The sequence below is a fragment of the Ursus arctos genome, unplaced genomic scaffold (assembly GCF_023065955.2).
Source record: "Ursus arctos isolate Adak ecotype North America unplaced genomic scaffold, UrsArc2.0 scaffold_11, whole genome shotgun sequence".
Taxonomy (NCBI): domain Eukaryota; kingdom Metazoa; phylum Chordata; class Mammalia; order Carnivora; family Ursidae; genus Ursus; species Ursus arctos.
In genome coordinates, this window is record NW_026622775.1 from 5,199,601 (window position 1) to 5,218,879 (window position 19,279).

Genomic DNA, 19,279 nt, shown 5'->3' on the forward strand with positions numbered 1-19,279 from the left:
AATGTATTGTTGGATTCACTTTGCAAATATTTTATTGAGAATTTTTGCATCTATGTTCATTAGGGATATTGGCCTATAGCTCTCTTTTTTAGTGGTGTCTTTATCTGGTTTTAGTATCAGGGTTCATGCTTGCTTCATGGAATGAATTTGGAAGTTTTCCTTTTTTATTTTTTGGAGTAGTTTGAGAATAATAGGTATTAACTCCACTTTTTTTTGTTATTTATTTATTTATTTATTTATTTATTTTATTTATTTATTTTGGAGAGAGAGAGAGAGAGTGCATGTACACACACAAGCAAGGGGGGAAGGCAAAGGGAGAGGGAGAGAGAATCTTTTTTTTTTTTTTTTTTTAAGATTTATTTATCTATTCTTGATCCCAGGACCCTAAAATCTTGACCCGTGCCAAAATCAAGAGTTGGGTGCCACACAGGCACCCCAAGGAGAGAAAGAATCTTAAGCACGCTGCATGACCATTGCAGAGCCCAACGATGCAGGGCTCGATCTCACTACTATGAGATCATGACCTGAGCCAAAATCAAGAGTTGGATGCTTAACCAAGTGAGCCACCCAGGCACCCGATATTACCTCTCCTTTAAATGTTTGATGGAATTCTCTTATGAAGCCATCTGGTCCTGGACTTTGTTTGTTGGGAGTTTTTGATTACTGATTACATTTCTTTATTGGTTTTTGGTCTGTTTAAATTTCTATTTCTATTTACCTATTTGGAGAATGTATCTGTTTCTTCCAGGTTGTACAGTTTTTTGGCTATAGTTTTTCATAATATTCTCTTATAACTGTATTTCTGTGGAGCTGGTTGTTCAATGTAATATTTTTAAAAATCAAAATTGATGGATAAAATCCATAATGAAGAGAACATCAAAATTTTAAATAAAGACAGAATTTGACTCTTCACTTCAACAATTCACCTCACCTTAATCCTAGCTGTGATTATGGGAAGGTCAGGTGACAAGGTTATCTTGGGATCTTGAGTCCAAACATCGTGGGGTCATAGTTATATAATTCCATACTTAAATTCTGACTGTATAACCTACCAAGCTTCAGCTTCTTCATTTGTAATAGGGAGCGAATAATACCTATCGCATAAGGTTTTTGCAATGACTAAACAAGATAACACAAGGTACTTATGCCTGATCCCCAGACGCAGAATCAGCTTTGGTGGAGCATGAAGTTTATATACTTTGGAAGACCCTTTATATGAAAAATAATAAGAAGTTAGGAATACAAAATTAACATGGTAATGAATAGTTAGAGGGAGATAATAAATCATAAATAATTTTTTTAAGAGCACAAACCCCTCAAAGGAAAATATTTTTAAAAATCCGTTGCCCCTACATGACAACGGTAATACTTTCGTCCAAAAGTATTTTGGCTACATTCCCTTTAATTAAATTTTCATACCACAACAATTTTTGTTATACTTTCTATAGAGAAAATAGAAAAGATCATTTTTTTCTCTAGCTTGTTGATTTGTTTTATATCACTGATAGTTTAGAAAAGTGTCTCTAAGCTTTACGACTCATCATTGGTAATGTTGTATTAATTCTTAGGACTGTTCTTAAATTTGGGGAAACTTCCATCAAGTGTTTTTCATATATGAGTTGTAATAATTGGAAGAATATTCCATAGACCACCTTCTGGGTCCATTTATTTCAAACATTTTTTCTTTTTACTAACCACGTGCTTCTGGTAACTTGGGAAGCCAGCGCACTGCTGGGAGAGAGCCTCTGGACACCGCAGATGGAAAGGGCTTACTGTGGAAGTTCTGTCCACACAGTGGCTCAGCACACGATCTCTTTGGTGCAGGACAAACTTCTCCACAATGTATGGGAATCTTGGTGAGAACAGTGACTTAATGGGAGCTACTTCATAAATGCTGCTTAGATATTACAGCTTTTTCATATTTGAATCTCTGATCTCACTTCTCAGAAAAAAAAAGTTTAAGCAGCTTTATCGAGATATAATTTACATGCTGTAAGATCACTCATTTCAAGAGTACGAATGTGGGTGCCTGGGTAACTCAGTCGGTTAAGTGTCTCCCTTTGGCTAGGGTCATGATCCTGGGGTCCTAGGATGGAGCCCCACATTGGGTTCTCTGTTCAACAGGAGCCCTGCTTTGCCCTCTCCCTCTGCTGCTCTCCCTGCTTGTGCTCTCTCCCTGTCGAATAAATAAATAAATAAATAAATAAATAAAATCTTTAAAAAAAATAAAGTATACAAATAATTGTTTGGCAAATTTATAGACTTACGCAACAGTTACCACATCCAATTTAGAATATTTCCATCACCCCAAAAAGATTCCCCACATTCATTTACATCCCTCCCAATTCCACCACCAGCCCCAGGCAACTACTAATTACTCTCTTTCTCTATAGATCTGCCTTTTCTGGACATCTTCTGTAAATGGAATTACACTGGCTGTTTTTAAGACCCTTCCTATAATTCTGCATTTCTCTCTCTCTCTCTCTCTCTCTTTTTTTTTTTTTTTTTTTTTGAGAGAGAGAGGGGGTGGAGGCACAGAAGGAGAGGGAGAGAGAGAATCCTAAGCAGACTCCATGCCCAGTGCAGAGCCTAAAGCAGGGCTCAATCCCATGACCTTGAGATCATGATGTGAGCCGTAATCAAGAGTCGAACCCCCAACCGACTGAATCACCCAGGTGCCCCTCTCTTTAGTTCTGAGGTGTTTGTTCCTTATCCTCAAGCACTTGACACAAGTACTTCCTGTCTCTGAACGTTTTTTTCCCATCTACCTGCATCCACAGCTCCCAGACTTTTCCTCGGTCACATCTGTTTTAAGTTGTTCTTGCAACATCTCTTCCTTGCCATTAGCATAATTTCATTTATTCATTGTTGACTAAGTCTCTAAAGCAGATAAAGTGCTAGGCACTCTCCCACAAGGATTAATAAAACCAGGTACCTGCTCCCGCATTTACCATCCAGCTGGAGAGCCAGACATAAGGCAAATAAATAGTGTGATAAATGCTACAAAATAGCCAGGTATGGAATGGTTTGTAGCAATAATAATAGCATTTATTGAGGACTTAGGTGCCAGCAAAGTTAATTTAGTGTAAGTTTCAGTGTTTCACTTACACAAGCTTCTTCCAACACAGTTGCAGTGGAGTGAGGGGTCCCTAGCAATGTGTTGGTGTTATGTTTTTGTAATTTTTCTAAAAGTAAGACATTTTAACTGGATTCAAGACCACTATCTTTTTTTTTTAAATATTTTATTTATTTATTCGACAGAGAGAGAAACAGCCAGCGAGAGAGGGAACATAAGCAGGGCGAGTGTGAGAGGAAGAAGCAGGAACCCAGCGGGGCAGGGAGCCTGATGCAGGACTTGATCCCAGGACGCTGGGTTCACACCCTGAGCTGAAAGCAGACGCTTAACGACTGAGCCACCCAGGCGCCCCAACACTATCTCTTTTTTTGTTCAACCACTCCTCTGTCACACATTTTCTTGTATCAGGTAGTTGAGGAGTTATGGCCATTTTCAAGATCCAGCAAAAAGTAAGTCAGTTTGGAGATACATCTAGTTTGGATTTAGTGGGATATTTTTATGTAGCTCACAGGTAATTTCCAAGTTTACTAAATTATTGCTAGCCACACCCATGTAGAAGTGGCTTCTAAGAATACTCCTGTCACCTACTGGGCCAACCTACCCTGCGCTGTGACCCAAAAGTACAGAGCCAGAGACTGCACTGCAGTGTGGTTGTGTCCTACAGTGCCAGGTTACCAGAAGGCTGTGGCTAGTGAAAAATGGCATTTGAAATAAATGGACCCAGAAGCTGTTCTGTGGAATATTCTTCCAGTTATTACATACATGAAAAACACCTGATGGACGTTTTCCCCAATTTAAGAACAATCCTAAGAATTAACATGACGTTATCAATGGTGAGTTGTAAAGCTTAGAGACACTTTTCTCAATGATCAATGATATAAAACAAATCAACATGCTAGAGAAAAGACAGCTGTTTTTCCTATTCTCTCTGTAGAAAGAATTGCAAAATTGTTGTGCTACAAAAATTTAATAAGGGGATATAGTCAAAATACTGTTGGGAAAAAAGTATTACAATGATGTGTATGGGCAGAGTCTGTGCTCCAAAATAGATATTTCCTCCCCCTCCTCTCCACTTTCCCCCTAATAAAACTCTTTTCTTCCTTTTTCTCCCCCCCCCAAGCTCTACTAAGATAAAATGGGCAAATAAAAAGTGAATATATTTAAAGGGTACAGTGTGATGGCCTGATATATGCATGCATTGTAAATGATTATCACAAGTTAATACATCTGTCATCTCTCACAGTTACATTTTTTTATGTGCTAAGTACAGTTAAGATCTACTCTCTTAGCAGATTTCAAGCATATGATATGGTATTAATAACTATAGTCGTCGTGCTGTACATTAGGTCCCCAGAATTTATTCATTTTATAACTGAAAGTTTGTGCTCTTAGTCCAATAGCTCCCCATTTCCCCCATCTCCCAGCCTCTGGTAACCACTGTTCAAATCTCTGGCTCTATGAAGATAACTCTTGTTGATTCCACATATAAGTAAGTTTATATGGTATTTGTCTTTCTCTGTCTGACTTATTTCATTTAGCATAATGAGCTCCAAATTAATCCATAATGTTACAAATGGTAGGATTTCCTCCTTTTTTTAATGGCTGAAGAATATTTCATTGTATGTATATAAATAGCATATACTATACTAGATATATAATATATAATAGAGCATGTATAATAGATACATAACTATACATCACATTTTCTTTATTCATTCATCCCTCCATAGACATTTGGGTTGTTTCCATATCTTGGGTATTAGAAAAAAGGGAGCCCTTGTTCACTGTTGGTAGGAATGTAAATTCGTACAGCCATTATGAAAAATACTAGGGACGATATTCAAGAAATTAAAAATAGAACTACCGTGGACTTGGGTGACTCAGTTGGTTAAGTATCCAACTCTTGATTTCAGCTCAGGCTGTGATCTTGGGATTGTGAGACTGAGCCCTGCATTGCTCAGTGTGGAGTTGGCTTGAGATTCTCTCTCCCTCTGCCCCTCCCCCCGCTTGCGCGTGCAAGTGCTCTCTCTCTAAAATAAATAAAATCTTAAAAAGAATTACCATAGACTCAGCCATCCCACTACTGGGTATATATCTGAAGGAAATGAAATCAGTATCTCCAAAAGATATCTGCACTCCCATGTTCATTGCAGTCTTATTCACAATAGCCAAGATAAACTCTTTTCTTTATTTGCAACACTAGGAAAGAACTCAAGTAAATTACCTTCCCTTGTGGACTTAATGTTTCATGTGTCAGTATATCTGTCCAGGGCACTTGTATTTTGAAATGCACACATGAGTTAACACCTATGAATTAGACTTAAATGGTGGCAAAGTTTTTGCTGCCATAGAAACCTCCAGCTTTTTTCAATAAACAAAGATCGTTATCAGGAGAGATTTGCCGCTTGTTGCGTTGTTTGCCAGCTTTGATTCATTGACTTAAGCCTCTTGCAGACTTGGTAAATTAAGACACAGGATGCCCAGTTAAATTTGAATTACAGATAAATGACAAATAGTTTAATCGAGTATACCCCAAATATCTCATTTTCCTTTAAAGAGTGTGAGCCACGCAACATTTGGCACATGCTTAAATTATTTGTTGTTTATCTGAAATTCGAATTTAACTGGGCATCCTGTATTTCATCTAAGAATCCATATTGTAAGCAAGCTATGTGAAAAATTAGGTTGCTCTGAAATTTTTTTTAAATTTGTTTTTATTTTATTATTTTTTTAAGATTTTATTTGTCAGAGAGAGGGCGCACAAGCAGGGTGAGCTGCAGGCAGAGGGAAAAGCAGGCTCCCCACTGAGCAAGGAGCCCCACGGGGGACTTGATTCCAGGATCCTGGGATCATGACCTGATCTGAAGGCAGACACTTAACCGACTGAGCCACCCAGGCATCCCCTTTTTATTCGTTTTTATAAATAAAAAGTCTCTGACAAAACATTACATTTCCCCGTTGCTGGAAAGATTAAGTTCCGGTTCCTTAGCTCTTTCCATTAAAAACGTGACTGAAAAGAGAAGCCAGGTGTGCTGTGGCAGAGACTGTCCCAAAGAGCTCCAGGCGGGCCACCCTCTAGAGAACAGCAAACCTCCGGCAGAAGTAGGCCTTGAGCTGACCCTCTCACGGACGCTCACTGGCCACCGCTGTCCTTAGCACAAGCCTCGGAGGCAACTGAGGCGTGGAGCCTTGGGGACCTGCTTCTCTCCCCCTCAGTCCTGGAGACTAACTTCCAGAGGGACCCTGCCTGCCTGTCTCCAGATCCCTGCCACTCTCCTCCCCTCACCCCCACTCCTCCCTGCCCCGTGGGCGGGAATGGAGACGCTAAGTACGCAGAATTAACGGTGGGTGTGGAAGTCAACAGCCCCCAGGTGTGATCGCTATCTCTCGTCCATTCCAGAAGGGGCTTTCACGGGAAAAAGAGGGGTCGGCCAAGCATTCGCGCTGCCCCTCGAAATCTACGATGGGGGAGGGCGGTTCACTAGCGCCCCTCCCCTTTTTCCTTTTTTTTCGGTCGGAGGAAAGAAAACAGCCCGGCGCCGGGGCGCGCACGGAGAGCCGCGGGAAGCGGGACACACCCTCCCCTTAGCCCGCCCCCCGCCCGGCGGCGCGGCGCGGGGAGGCGGGGGCAGGCGGGAGGCTCGGGCCGGGCTGCGCGCACCGAGAGCGCCGGCGGCCAGCCTGCGGGCGCTGACGATGGCCGGCTGAGAAGTGCGGGAGCCCGCGCCTGGGCACGATGATGCTCCTGAGGGGCGCCTGGACGCGACGCCCGCTGTTGCTGCCGACCCCCGGACCCCGGGGCCGAGCGCCTCCGCGGCCGCGAACGCCGCTGCCTCAGGTGAGACTGAGCCGGGCTCCGGGGGGCGGGGGGCGGCTGGGGTGGTATGGGGGAAGGCTGGAAAAGTTTGCGGAGGGCAGCTTGGGCGGGAGCGAAAGCCGAGCGGCCGGCAAGTTCACTGCGTTTTGCTGGCCCCCGGCTCCGCCAGCGGGAGGACCCCGGCAAGTGGGCGCCCGGGCCGCAGACGTGGGTCCCCAGGTCTCCAGGCGCAGTCACGCCCAGGGGTCGAGGGAGGGCGAGGCCGCGGCGGCGAGGGCGAGCATCACCTCCGCCAAGTTGGGGTGCGGGGACCATGAGGCGGCGCCCCGGGGAGCTGCAAAATCTCTCCGGGAGGCAGTTTCTCCGCGGCCAAAACGCGCTCAAGAGGAAGTTTTCAGAGTCACTTTGCCGTCGGCTCGGTCGTGGGTGGCGAGGGGGGCTAAGAAAACGACCGAGCAGAGTGACTGCCCCGAGTGTGCTCACTAGCCCCTCCCTTCTAAAGGGGGAAGAAAAACTCGCGTTTCGTTCTGAGACATGGGTGAATCATGAGTGTGTGTCGGTGAGTAACAGCTGGCCTGACACAGTGGTCTTGTGGCCTGTGTAGAACCGTTGCTTGGAGGAGAGGGAAGAGAGTGGATGTGTCCTAGAAAGACAGAGAGAGGGGGAAAATGCTGCGTGCCACTCGGATTGGGATGGAGCCTGACAGGAGCCCTCACTGAGCTTGAGGAGGAAAGACAGCCCATTAGAAAGAGCCTTCCAGGTGCGTGTGGTTGGGCAGCGCGCGTTGTTTCTGAGTTTTAATTCTCAGCCCCCCTCCCCCCATTAGTTTCAGATCGTTAAAGAGAAAAATACGTTTAGCTGTGCAGTTTGCAAGAAAAACAGAGAAGCCATGCCATTATCTTGTCACTTTCACTTCCTGTTTTTTTTTTTCCCCCTCCAGCTATTTCAGGGCTTCACAGTTTTGAATGCTGGAGGAAATATTTAAATACATATTTAAAATTCCTTCCCTGAGTGTTTGAGAGAGAATGAGGAAGGGCATTTTGTTACTAACAGCTAGGAAAAGGGGCCAGCTCCTTAAAATGATAGATTTAGCAGTGAATTGGAGAGAGGGGTTTCCACTTTGTGAAATTGTACTTTATTAGAAAGTGTTGCACTTCATGGTTAAAAATATACCCAACAATGGAACAGCCCAGTAGGGGGAACCCCCTTCACTATACCACCATTTAAACGTAAATGATTAATTCAGTTTTCTATTAAGTCCATCTAACATTTGGAGTAGAATTGTTACAGAGCCCAAGACTCGCTGCCCTTTCTCAAATGATCATCTCTAAGCCCCTCTCTACATTTCCCACCTGTTGCTAGTCTCACCTGGTGCCACTGCATGCCCCAGCAGGAATATGGATGCCCTTTTAAAAAAAGAAAATGACACAGTGGGGGCTTATTAGGCTTAATCATAGGGGAACAGTGGTTAGCACTTTGCCTCTAGGTAATCAACTTAAGCCTTACGTTGGCTTGTTTCTAATTTGCAAATATTTAAGTCTTGACTGTCCATTCTATTAAGTCAATTTACTGAACTTGAGAAGTGGAAATGCTTCCATCATATTAGTTGCTTCACAAAAGACCCCTGAAAGAAGAAAGACAAGCCTGTGAGTTTGCTTCTTTCTATGCCTCTTTGAAATCATACCTTAAAGAAACTGACCGATATCCTGGCCACTTAGGAGTTTTAGCTGGGACTACTAAGCCATTTCTGCAAATCAGATTCACTAGCCGTAGGGACATTTTTCATTCTACAGTCAGTTTTGTGGACTCCCCATTTGATATGAAAAGTCCTGTGGCTAAAGACAAGTATTTTATATATTTTTGGCACATTCAGACTCCTAGGATCCATGAAAGCAGGAAAAACACACACAACAAAAGTGATATTTGCAACCCCACAGCTTGTAAAATCTTAGCTTGCAAGGACTTGTCATTAATAGTCTCTCAAGCATTCCCAATTACATGTGACCTTTTCTGAAAGTATGAGTGTGGTTTACAGGAGGATTTGATAATTTTGGAAAATATACAATTCTCATCCTTCATATAGTAAGTAATTGTCAGTGTTTTGTCAACACTGGATATGTTTGTCAACGTGGATATGTTTCGTATACCAGAATTGTTTTTTAAAGAACACATTTAATCTGAAGCAGAAGCGAGCAAGAGTGTGTTGTGTTACCTTTAGCCAAGGCATGCCCGGGTGTTTGTGGTCAGGATCCGTGTCAGCATCGCGGCTTGTCAGCAGCTCGCTGGCCGAGGCTGCGTGGTTGTCAGGGCAATCTGTGGCTCCTGCTGGCCTTTCTGTTCTACAGGACACAGCTTTGAGTGATGATGGCACCTGGGGAATTCTCTCTAAACAGAAAGCCCTTCCCTAATTGTGACTTTCTTAATTTGGGTTTTCTGCTTGCTTTGAGAAACTCCCTGGTAAGATTTCAGGCCCCCAGCACAGCATTTGGGTCTCTATATAAGCTGTGTTTATAAAAGTTAAAAAAAATCAAGCATACCTTGCAGAGAAGTTTGGATATGCTTTTTTTTTTTTTTTTTTAAACATCTGGAAACAAAGCAATGCTTTTCATTCCACCACCAAAGGTTACTTTAGAAATTGTTTTTACCTTTTGAATTTAGGTCAGTCCCATTTGACACTTCACTCCCAAACTACCTCTTGGGTATGTAATTAGTGCACTGTATTTTGTACTCCTGGTTTCAGAGCTCTCTCCTGATTGTACTTAGACTATAGAAGACATTGGGGCAGAGTAATTCTAGAACAGTTTGTTAAATATAAAACATTACCATCTTCCTAACACTTAGGTTTTCGTGCTCAGTTTTTTGTTTTTAGATTTTACTATTTATTGCAGTTAAACTATTAGTGCTGTTTTATGGCAAACTCTAAGCTAGAAAATAATTTTGTATCTTGGCAGATAAATATTTGTGGAATGAGGTCCCTGTGAAACTAAGGTAGAAAACCTGAGGCAAATATTGGTTGATCTGACAGCTATATATAAACTAACTGTGTTTGGGTCATAGAATAGAATGAGCAGCTAATTTAGTTGGTGTTAGGCGGTTAGGACATCTGAGTGCCCACCTGGCCTTGCCATCCCAGAGCTCCCTGAACTTTGCCTAGTCATTCGGTCTATTTGGGCCTGTTGTACTCCCTTTTCAAAACAAGGAGACTTATCTCATTGGTCCCCAAAGCGCTTTCCATCTTGAAATTGCCATTTTGTAATTTTACCAGGAGACGTAAGTATAGTACTGAATAAAACATTGTCAGTGTCAGAATGGTTGTCTTAATTAGGTCGAACAATCCTCTTGTATGATCTTGGGCAGTCAGTAAAGTAGAGTGACAGTTCTACCTTGTGATTGTAATAACTGTTTTCCCTTTGAGAAGGAATTGAAATTTATTGCATTGGGTAAGCATGTCAGAATTGTCTTGCTCTGATACTTCATTCTGTTGTTAGCAGTGTTTTCATCTGTGAAATGTTGCTTATTCAAGAGTATCTAGCATTAGAACCCTAAAACCATTATAAAATAGACATCTTGAGCTAACCTGTAGGCTATAAACCAATAGATAATAAACAGTGTTAGCCATATTCTAGAAGTAGCTTCTTTTTTAAAAATCCCATTTAATTGACCACAGTATGAATTTTCCTGTTTTTTTGTTTTTTTTTTAAACAAATACAAACTCTCTCTTCTCTGAGCTGTACGTTCAGACTGCCTGGGATCCCTCACGCAAATGTTTTTACTGAATTTTCCACATTAGCATACCTTTAAAAAACAGCCCTATGAAACACGGTAGTCAATTAAAAGGTGCCCAGAAGAAATTGCTGTCTAGTCTTAGTATTTAAGTCGTTGGTTTCTCCTGCCTGGTTGCTGGGTTTACGGTACTGGCAGTGAAATGAATGTGTCGCCAGTGCTGTTCTCCCTGTGCACTGGCGGCCAGAAAGCCTAGGGCCAGATTTTCAACCCACCTTCTAACAAATGTGAGACGATAAGCATTTTACGTGTTTACCATACTCATGATTTCATCGTCTCTACCCTCATTTTTTCCTCCGTTCACATCCTCACCCATTTTTCTGAAATTGTCTTTTAATGGGAAAATGTGGTGCATTAATAACTTTTTTAAAAAAATTGAGAGCGTGTGCTCAAGAGCAAGAGCGCAGAAGCGGGGGTGGGGGAAAGGGTTTGGGGGAGGACAGAGGGAGGAGCAGACTCCCCACTGAGCAAGGAGCCCACTTGGGGCTTGATCCCAAGACCCTAGGATCATGATCTGAGCCAAAGGCAGACGCTTAACCAACTGAGCCACCCAGGCGCCCCATAAATAAGGTTTTAAGAAATTAAAAAAATCAGCTCTTGGTGTTTGAACAAATATGTTCTAAGTAGTTAATTGCGGAAGTGTGGCCAACCGGCACCTGTCCCCACGCAGTCTCCTAGGTGGTATTACTTGATTGTACATGATTTTTATCTTAGATGCAACTTCATTAGAAAGGGACTAGAGAGCATTGCAGTCCAGGCTTTTGTTTGGCAGGTCTTTTGGGGATAATTAGATTTCTTTTTATTTTATTTTTTAAGATTAAAAAAAATTTGTGAGAGGGAGGGAGTGAGTGAGCGCACAAGCAGGAGGAGGGAGAAGCAGGCTCCCTGCTGAGCAAGGAGCCTGATACCCGGTCTCCATCCCAGGACCCTGGGGTCATGACCTGAGCCTGAGGCAGATGCTTAACCAACTGAGCCACGCAGATTTCCTGGGGATAATTCGATTTCTATTCAGGATTCACAATACTGGTGAGAAATGATGTATGAAATCTGCACTATAAACAAAGTTTATTGAAGAGAATTTGTCTCAGATTTCAGGGCAAGAAGTAGGGAGCCGTGAAAAGAGCAACAAGAGAGGGAGCCGGAGTTGAAATGTCTATAGCCTGTGAGCAGAAACAAGAAATGACCCGAACCATTAAACCTCCTAGCAAGAAATGGAGAGTGCACAGAGCCTTACTGTGGCAAACTTTAGGGAGCAGAGAGTCTTCCTGATTGGCAAGGGTCATCTCCCAAGCAGGTGTTGTACCTGAGGGTCTTTGGATACTTACTAGATGGAGTAGATGGTTTGGCTTAGAAAACTGCGGACACAAGTGGTAATCCCATTATTTTAATTCCTCTGGGAACGCGTAATTATTTTGTTGTAGGAGTGCTTTTATAATGAACACATTGCTCAAATCGCCTTTCTGGGACTTGATGAATTAGCTTATTTTTAACCTCTTAGGCAAAACAGTACATAAACGTCCTGAATCTAGTTGGAGGAAGGAAGAAGTTATTCTTTTTGACAAACCCTTGTTTTTTTTCCTGACTCTGCGTGTGTGCGTATTGGTGTGTGGCTGTCTCTTGTTAAATATTTTGTTTGTTTTTGGTATGAGTGTCCCCAGTAGGCTGAATAGGTTATTTGAAGAGAGGATTTTAAAAGGTGTTTGATGAATAACTGCTCTTTGCACCAGTAATGCAGCTGGAATATAAGTGTACATTTTTATTAGAGAGGCTGACAGGATTGTGACCATAAACCTGAAAAAACATTGTTTTAGAAAATGTCTGCAAACAGATCAACATAGTATTGGCTCTCTAAGCCCTTGCTAGAGGATATTTGTGATGACACTCTACAGTCTGATGACTCATTTCTGCAAGTCTGCTTTGAGAATGTTTCAGATAATACATAATAAAGCAGTTTCCACTTTTCAGGAGAAAGTATGGTTTCTTTTGACCTTATAAATTATCGTTTTATGGGTTGGTTATTCATGAAGCCAAGGTAAGAAAGCTTTAAAACAGAAGGTAGAGTTGATCCAGAAATCCTGTGGCCTCATCCCTTCTGTCCCACTTTCTACTCCGTGCCTTCCGTGTCCGGTAATTGGTGTCTGTGATGTTCTCTGGGTAGCATTGACATCCCCCCCCCCCCGTCCATCACCTTTCCTTCTCACTCCTGAATTCTGCACTTCCTCCAAGGCTGAGTTCCGGTACCCACCCACCCACTGCCTGGATCTCCATTTTGCTGAGGTCCACCTGTCTGTGCCCACAGAATTAACCACGTCCTTTTTTTCCCTCCCGAGGCACTTAGAGCATCCCACCATGTGTTCTAGTTGTGCTCATATGGTTCTCCGACCTGGATTCTCTCAGTACTTTGTGGTCAGAATTGTTTCTCCTCACCTCCAATGGCCTCTGCCCTGCCACAGTAGGTGCATAATACATGGTTGTCTGGTAGAGGGTGAGTGGATGGCTGATCAAGAACTAAATATTACAGAGTTCCTAATGGTGTGCTCTCTTCAGGTCTTCTCGATTTCCTCTTCTTCACTTAAGGGGGGAGAACACCTGAAGCATTCTTCCCTACTTTTTGTGATATGAGCCTTGAGTAATTGAAGATTTTTAAAAAGTTAATCAAAATAATCTTTATTGTATTTTCTATCAGAAGAAAGCAGTAATCTTAAATCATATTTTAAGTGGTTTTATTTCAGATATGCTTTCAAATCAGGAGTTTTAAAGGATATAATTAACATAATTTAATGAAGCATAAATTAAGTACAGCCTGGTGTGTAAGGCTGTGAGTTTTCTTGGCTGTTTTTATTCTTTTATTGAGGTATATGACCTTCAACATTATATTTATTTCAGGCATACAACATAAATGATTTGATATTTGTATATATATTGTAAAACAATCGCCATGATAAGTCTAGTTAACATCTGTCACCATACATAGTTAGAGAAGTATTTTTCTTGAGATGAGAACTTTTAAGATTTACTCTTAGCAACTTTCAAATATGCAATACAGTGTTACTATAGTTGCCATGCTGTGGGTTCCATCCCCGTGACATGTATTTTTATAGCTGAAAGTCTGTCTTTTGACCATCTTTACCCATTTCACCTGTCCCCCATCTCTGGCAACCACCAGTCTGTTCTCTGTATCTATCAGCTTGTTTTTTTTTTTTTTTTTCTTTTTTAGATTCCACATAGAAGTGAGATCACTTGGTATTTGTCTTTTTCTGTCTAACCTGGTAACATAATGCCCTCAAGGTCCATCTATTTACTGCAGATGGCAAGATTTCATTCTTTTTTATGGCTGGATAATACTCCACTGTGTGTGTGCACCACATTTTCTTCATCTATCGATGTACGCTTAGGCTGTTTCTATATCTTGGGTATTGTAAATAAGGTTGCAGGGGGCATGAGGGTGCAGAGATCTTTTCAGGTTAGCAGTTGTGTGTTTTGTTTTTTTTTTTTCATTTAAATACCCAGAAGTGGAATTGCTGAATCATACGGCAGTCCTATTTTTAATTTTTTGAGGAACCTCCATACTATTTTCCACAGTGGCTGCACCAATGTACATTCCGGCCAACAGTGCACGAGAGTTCCCTTTTTCTTCACCTTCTCGTCAACACTTGTTTTTCCTTTTTAATAATGGTCTTGGCTGTTCTTAAGGTGTAGTGTTGATTTAGGAGGATTGTTTACATGTGAGGAAGATAGCACTTGTCTCCATAGACAAGGGCTTTCCTAAATGGGATTCTCAAAGTATTAGATCATACTAGTTCTGGACTTGTAAAGTGAGGTATTGGGATTGCCAAAATTATTAGTGTTAGTACTAAAAGCTCAATCATTAAAACTTAAATAAGTTATTTATAATCAATGATAAAAATGTTTATTTGTATGATATAGCTCCCGGGCAAAATACAAGATTAACCTTTTGGGAAATAAACCCCAAGGAAAAGAATATAATTTTTGATGTTAAGAAACCTGCAGGTCCTTTCCTTTAGCCATCTTTTTATTACTATTCAGAAGCATACCCTACTTTGTAGTGTGGAGTTGCCATGAGTAAGATTACCGTCTATGGTCTTGCAGAGCTTAGGGGCTGATTAAGGGAGGTGGCATATATTTTATATCTCTGGGTGCATATATGTTTGTGTTTCTTATTCTGCCAGTACAGGTCTTGTGGTGCTGAATGAATAAGGGATAAGAAGATAGTTGCCATTGTCTTTATGAGCAATGATGTTGGTCTATACCACATGTTGATTAACTTTTTCTTTTTTAAAATTTTTATTTTTTAAAAAATATTTGAGAGAGTGAGAGCAAGAGCACACAAGCAGGGGGAGCATCAGAGGGAGAGGGAGAAGCAGGCTCGATCCCAGGACCCTGAGATCATGACGTGTGTCGAAGGCAGACAGTTAACCAACTGAGCCACCCAGGAGCCCCTTGATCAACTTTTTATGTTGACGTCTGGATAGTGAACCTTTTAGGGTTTGCATCCTACAGTCTGTGTCACAACTAACTCAGCTCTGGTGTTGTAATGTGAAGCAGTTGTAGACAATATATAAATGAATAGGTGTGACTGTTTCCAATAAACTTTGTTTTTAAAAATGGCAATAGGTCAGATTTGGCCCATAGGTCATAGTTTCCAATCCCTGGCCTGTAGACTGTATACCAGGATTTTGGCACTGGTAATAGAGATGCTCTTCTAGAAGATGCATCTGGATCTGAGAATCCAGTGTGTGTCTAGTGGGATGATGTGAGTGAGTACATTACTAAGGACCAATCATGAAGTCATGGTTACTGTACATGGAGCTGGAATAACCGGAAGTAGAACAATGGGAGGAGCAAAAGGAAGAATGTGAAGACATATAGGGATTTCAGGAGATTTCAGTAGATCAGGGTTGTACCTAATCATGAGGCCACAGTGCCTGGCGGGATCAACAGAAGGAAGAGAATGGAAAGACTGGGACCAAGATGATGAGTTGCTGTCTGAAGGCAGGGGAACAATCAGTCCTGTGGTGAGTTCTAATTTTGTGGGAGAAGTAACATGATGGGTGAAGAGGTGAAGACTTGGGTAGGGAATGTTCAGGAAGCGGTGCATTGGCACATGCATTCATTCCAATGGGTTTATTTCTCTTTGGAATTTTCATTAAACCATGGGTACTGGTTGCCTTTAATCTGAATCCACCGTTAGAATTTACAGTCCGTGTGTATATACTGTTTTTCCTTTTCCTTTCTCAAATCATTTTTCTTTTTTTTTGTTCAACCCTACCTTTATTTTTTATTTATTTTTCTTTTTTCTTTTTAAAAAATGTTTTATTATGTTATTCACCATACAGTACATCATTAGTTTTTGATGTAGTGTTCCATGATTCATTGTTTGCGTATAATACCCAGTGCTCCATGCAATACATGCCCTCCTTAATACCATCACCCTCCTAGCCCAATGCCCCACCCCCTCCCCTCTGAAACCCTCAGTTTGTTTCCCAGAGTCCATAGTCTCTCGTGGTTCATTCCCCCTTCTCTTTACCCTCCCTTCATTCTTCCCTCCCTTCTCCTACCAATCTCTCTGCTATTTCTTATGTTCCATAAATGAGTGAAACCATGTGATAATTGTTTTTCTCTGCTTGACTTATTTCACTCTCAGATCATTTTCTAAATGAATTTTCTATTATCTCTATTGGTAGAATAAGCTATAAGGTTCAGCTTTTGCTGACGCAAAAGACCCAGCAATAATTAAACCCAGTTTTTAAGCCATAGTTTTTTCTTTCTAGGAAATGGTTCCGAGGTGATTTTTTTAGGTCAGCACTAGCTCTGCTCCACACAGTCATTCAGGGACCTTAAGCCGACCCTTTTTTCTGTCATTGTCAACATGTGGCTTCCGAAGTCAAAGGACTGTAGGGTTTTGTTTTGTTTTTGTATTTGCAAGGTGTAAATGGGTGAGGCTGGTGATGTCACATAACACCCATGCTCACATTCCGTTGAATATTTCATTGACTCTGTCAGATGGCCACATTTAGCTACAAGGGGGCTGAGAGATGTAGTCCTGGCAGGGAGCCAAGTTCCAGCTAAAATTTGATTAGTGTGGAAGAAGAGAGGTGGATTTCCATGGACGTTTAGCTGTTTCGGCTGCAGGCCTGTTGGCCAGAAACAGAGTTTTGCATTTTGTGGGCACTGAATTTCCAAGGCTCTGTTGAACTTTGTTTATATGTGTTCCTCAGCAATAGATATTTACAGGGAAGCTTTACTTCTTTCTGGAAAACTTAAAAAGGAAATGATGGAAATGTAGCATTTTTAATTTGGGCTAGAACAGGAACATTTGACACCTTGTTAGGTTCATTATAAGCTGCCCTCCGGGCTGTAGCTTAATAGGAAAGGGTGTAGTCTCACTTGCACACTCGAAGCTAAGGAAGAGAAATAAGTTCTGTTGGTTCAATTAGAAGCTGAAGCCAGAATTCAACTTTATGCAATGACACTTGATAAGGAGGGGGGAAAAAGTAGAGAAGAGATGCTGACAGTATGGTTTTAGGGAAGGACTTCTTTTAGAGGAATTGTGATGATTAATAGATAAAAATTATAAAAGTACCATGACTATCTAGTATATGAATTTAATTGCATTTTTTAGGCTAGCCTGTTAGAGATATGGTCTAAAAAAGGGATTTTTTTTTTTTAAAGGGCAATCTTAATTGGATACTTAGGATTGTTGAAAGATGCTGTGTTTTAGAATGAACTATAGCTTAGTATATAACATAATATTGAGAATAATCTGTAATTCAGGTTATATTCAGAAGGTGTTTTATTAATATGACCTTGTATCATGCCTCCTCACCACATTATTTACTTACTCGCCTTTCTTTGGCTTATATGCTGGTTTTTTAATTTTAATTTGCCAGGCTTGGATATCACTGTTGATCATTTTTGTTTGTTTGTGTTTTAAGATTTATTTCAGTAATCTCTACACCCCACACGGGGCTCACACTGCTCACAGCCGGCCCTGAGATCGAGTCCCGTGCCCCTCCTGCTGAGCCAGCCAGGTGCTCCCACTGTCGATCAGTCTTGAATGCGTTACTCTGATTAACTTTGAGATACAAGAAATGTCTTCCTTTCCCATTATTTTTCATGTACTTCAGTGTAATTAGTGTTTTATATCATGAAATGGATAGATTACCATAGATACTCATGCATGCCTTGAACTTGGGCACTATATTTAATTTTCCATGAAACGTTAATAAGGCTTTAATGAAACAGTTGTCCAAAGGGCCTATTTTTTAATATGTATAGAGAGATATTTTTAATATGTAATATATAGTATACAATATATATTATGTAGATACACATATAATTGGAAATGGATAATACTATTACCACTGATCAGAACATATTATAATAATAATGGTGCCTGTGTCTTAGCCCGGCATTGTTACATCATGAATGATCATCCTAGGTCCTGTGGAATTCTCTTTTTCTGGAGGCTTCTTATTCTCATTCCATACAGATTAATCTGGTAAGCATGCATCAACCCTAGATTTCTGAAAGCAAGTCTCTCTCAATGGGGAAAAATGTGTGGGATGAGTGTGACTCTTAACTGAGGGGAAGTGGAACATGGCGATCGCCTCAAGCCCTAGTCCCTTACATCGTATCAGGACTGACGGTCCTGCTGCATCTGCCTCAGGGCATTATGGTTTGTCTCTGAGGCGGTACGTTAGAAGGGACACTGACAAGCTGGTGGGGAGGGAGGTACATCCAGACGAGGATTAAGGTGTTGGGGATTTCTGTAAAAGATGATGAAAAGGACCGGATATTCTCAATCAGGTGAAAGGAAGGCAAAGAAGCAGCAAATATTTGTTTTCAAATATCTAAGAAGGCTTCTTATGAAAGAAAGTTGTTATCCTGTGTTGCTTCAGAGCAAGGAAATCACACCTGAGATTGGGCAGACTAGGTGGGCAGAGCTCAGCTCGGTTTAAGAAAGTATTTATATATATTCTGGCTGTTCACCAACGGATAGGCTGCTTCTTAAAGCACAGGACTCTTATGTTACTGGAAGAACTTGGGCAGACGCCAGAGAAGGACTGCTGGAGCCTGCTCAGTGAACACGGCCGACCAGAACTCTTTTCCTCCTCCAGTGTCTCTCTAGTGCCCCCTACTGACAAAACTTTAGTGCCAACCAGCAAAGTAAAACCGTTTAAAGGGCCCAGATCCATTTTCACGGAGAAGTCAAAAAGGATGAATTTGGAACTTACTGGAAGTTAAGTTAATAACCATCACAGGTGGGATGAGGCAGCACCTGTGCAGTGCTTGAAAGTGACAGCTGCTCTCGTGGGCATGGCCAACCTGGTAAAGCCAAGGTGGGATGGGAGACAAGAGGCCAGCCCATGGCTGGGTCACTGGTTGAAGGGCTGGTAATTTTGGATATGCTATAGTGCTTATAGTCTAGATCAGAAATCAAGGAAGCAGCACTTGACTGTTCAGGAACACAGACTCCAACCCGCAGAGGAACAGGTAATACAGCTACACACACACACATACACACACACACGTGCACCAGGAAGTTAGACTGAGCAAGTAGGAAGATAAGGTGTGGATGA

The 19,279-nt window shown here is 41.5% G+C and overlaps 1 protein-coding gene across 3 annotated transcripts in view; it reads left to right on the forward strand.

Annotated features, from left to right (window-relative positions):
• Window positions 1–6,671: 6,671 nt before the first annotated feature.
• MCUB (mitochondrial calcium uniporter dominant negative subunit beta) overlaps window positions 6,672–19,279 on the forward strand; it is a 103,326-nt gene continuing 90,718 nt past the window's right edge. Inside the window, exon 1 of one of the 3 annotated variants that reach the window (XM_057310004.1) lies at window positions 6,672–6,914. In XM_057310004.1, coding sequence (XP_057165987.1) covers window positions 6,813–6,914 — 102 coding nt within the window. In that variant the 5' untranslated portion in view covers window positions 6,672–6,812. The remainder of the gene's footprint in view (window positions 6,915–19,279) is intronic. The other 2 variants (XM_057310005.1, XM_048212168.2) reach the window with 2 other exon arrangements.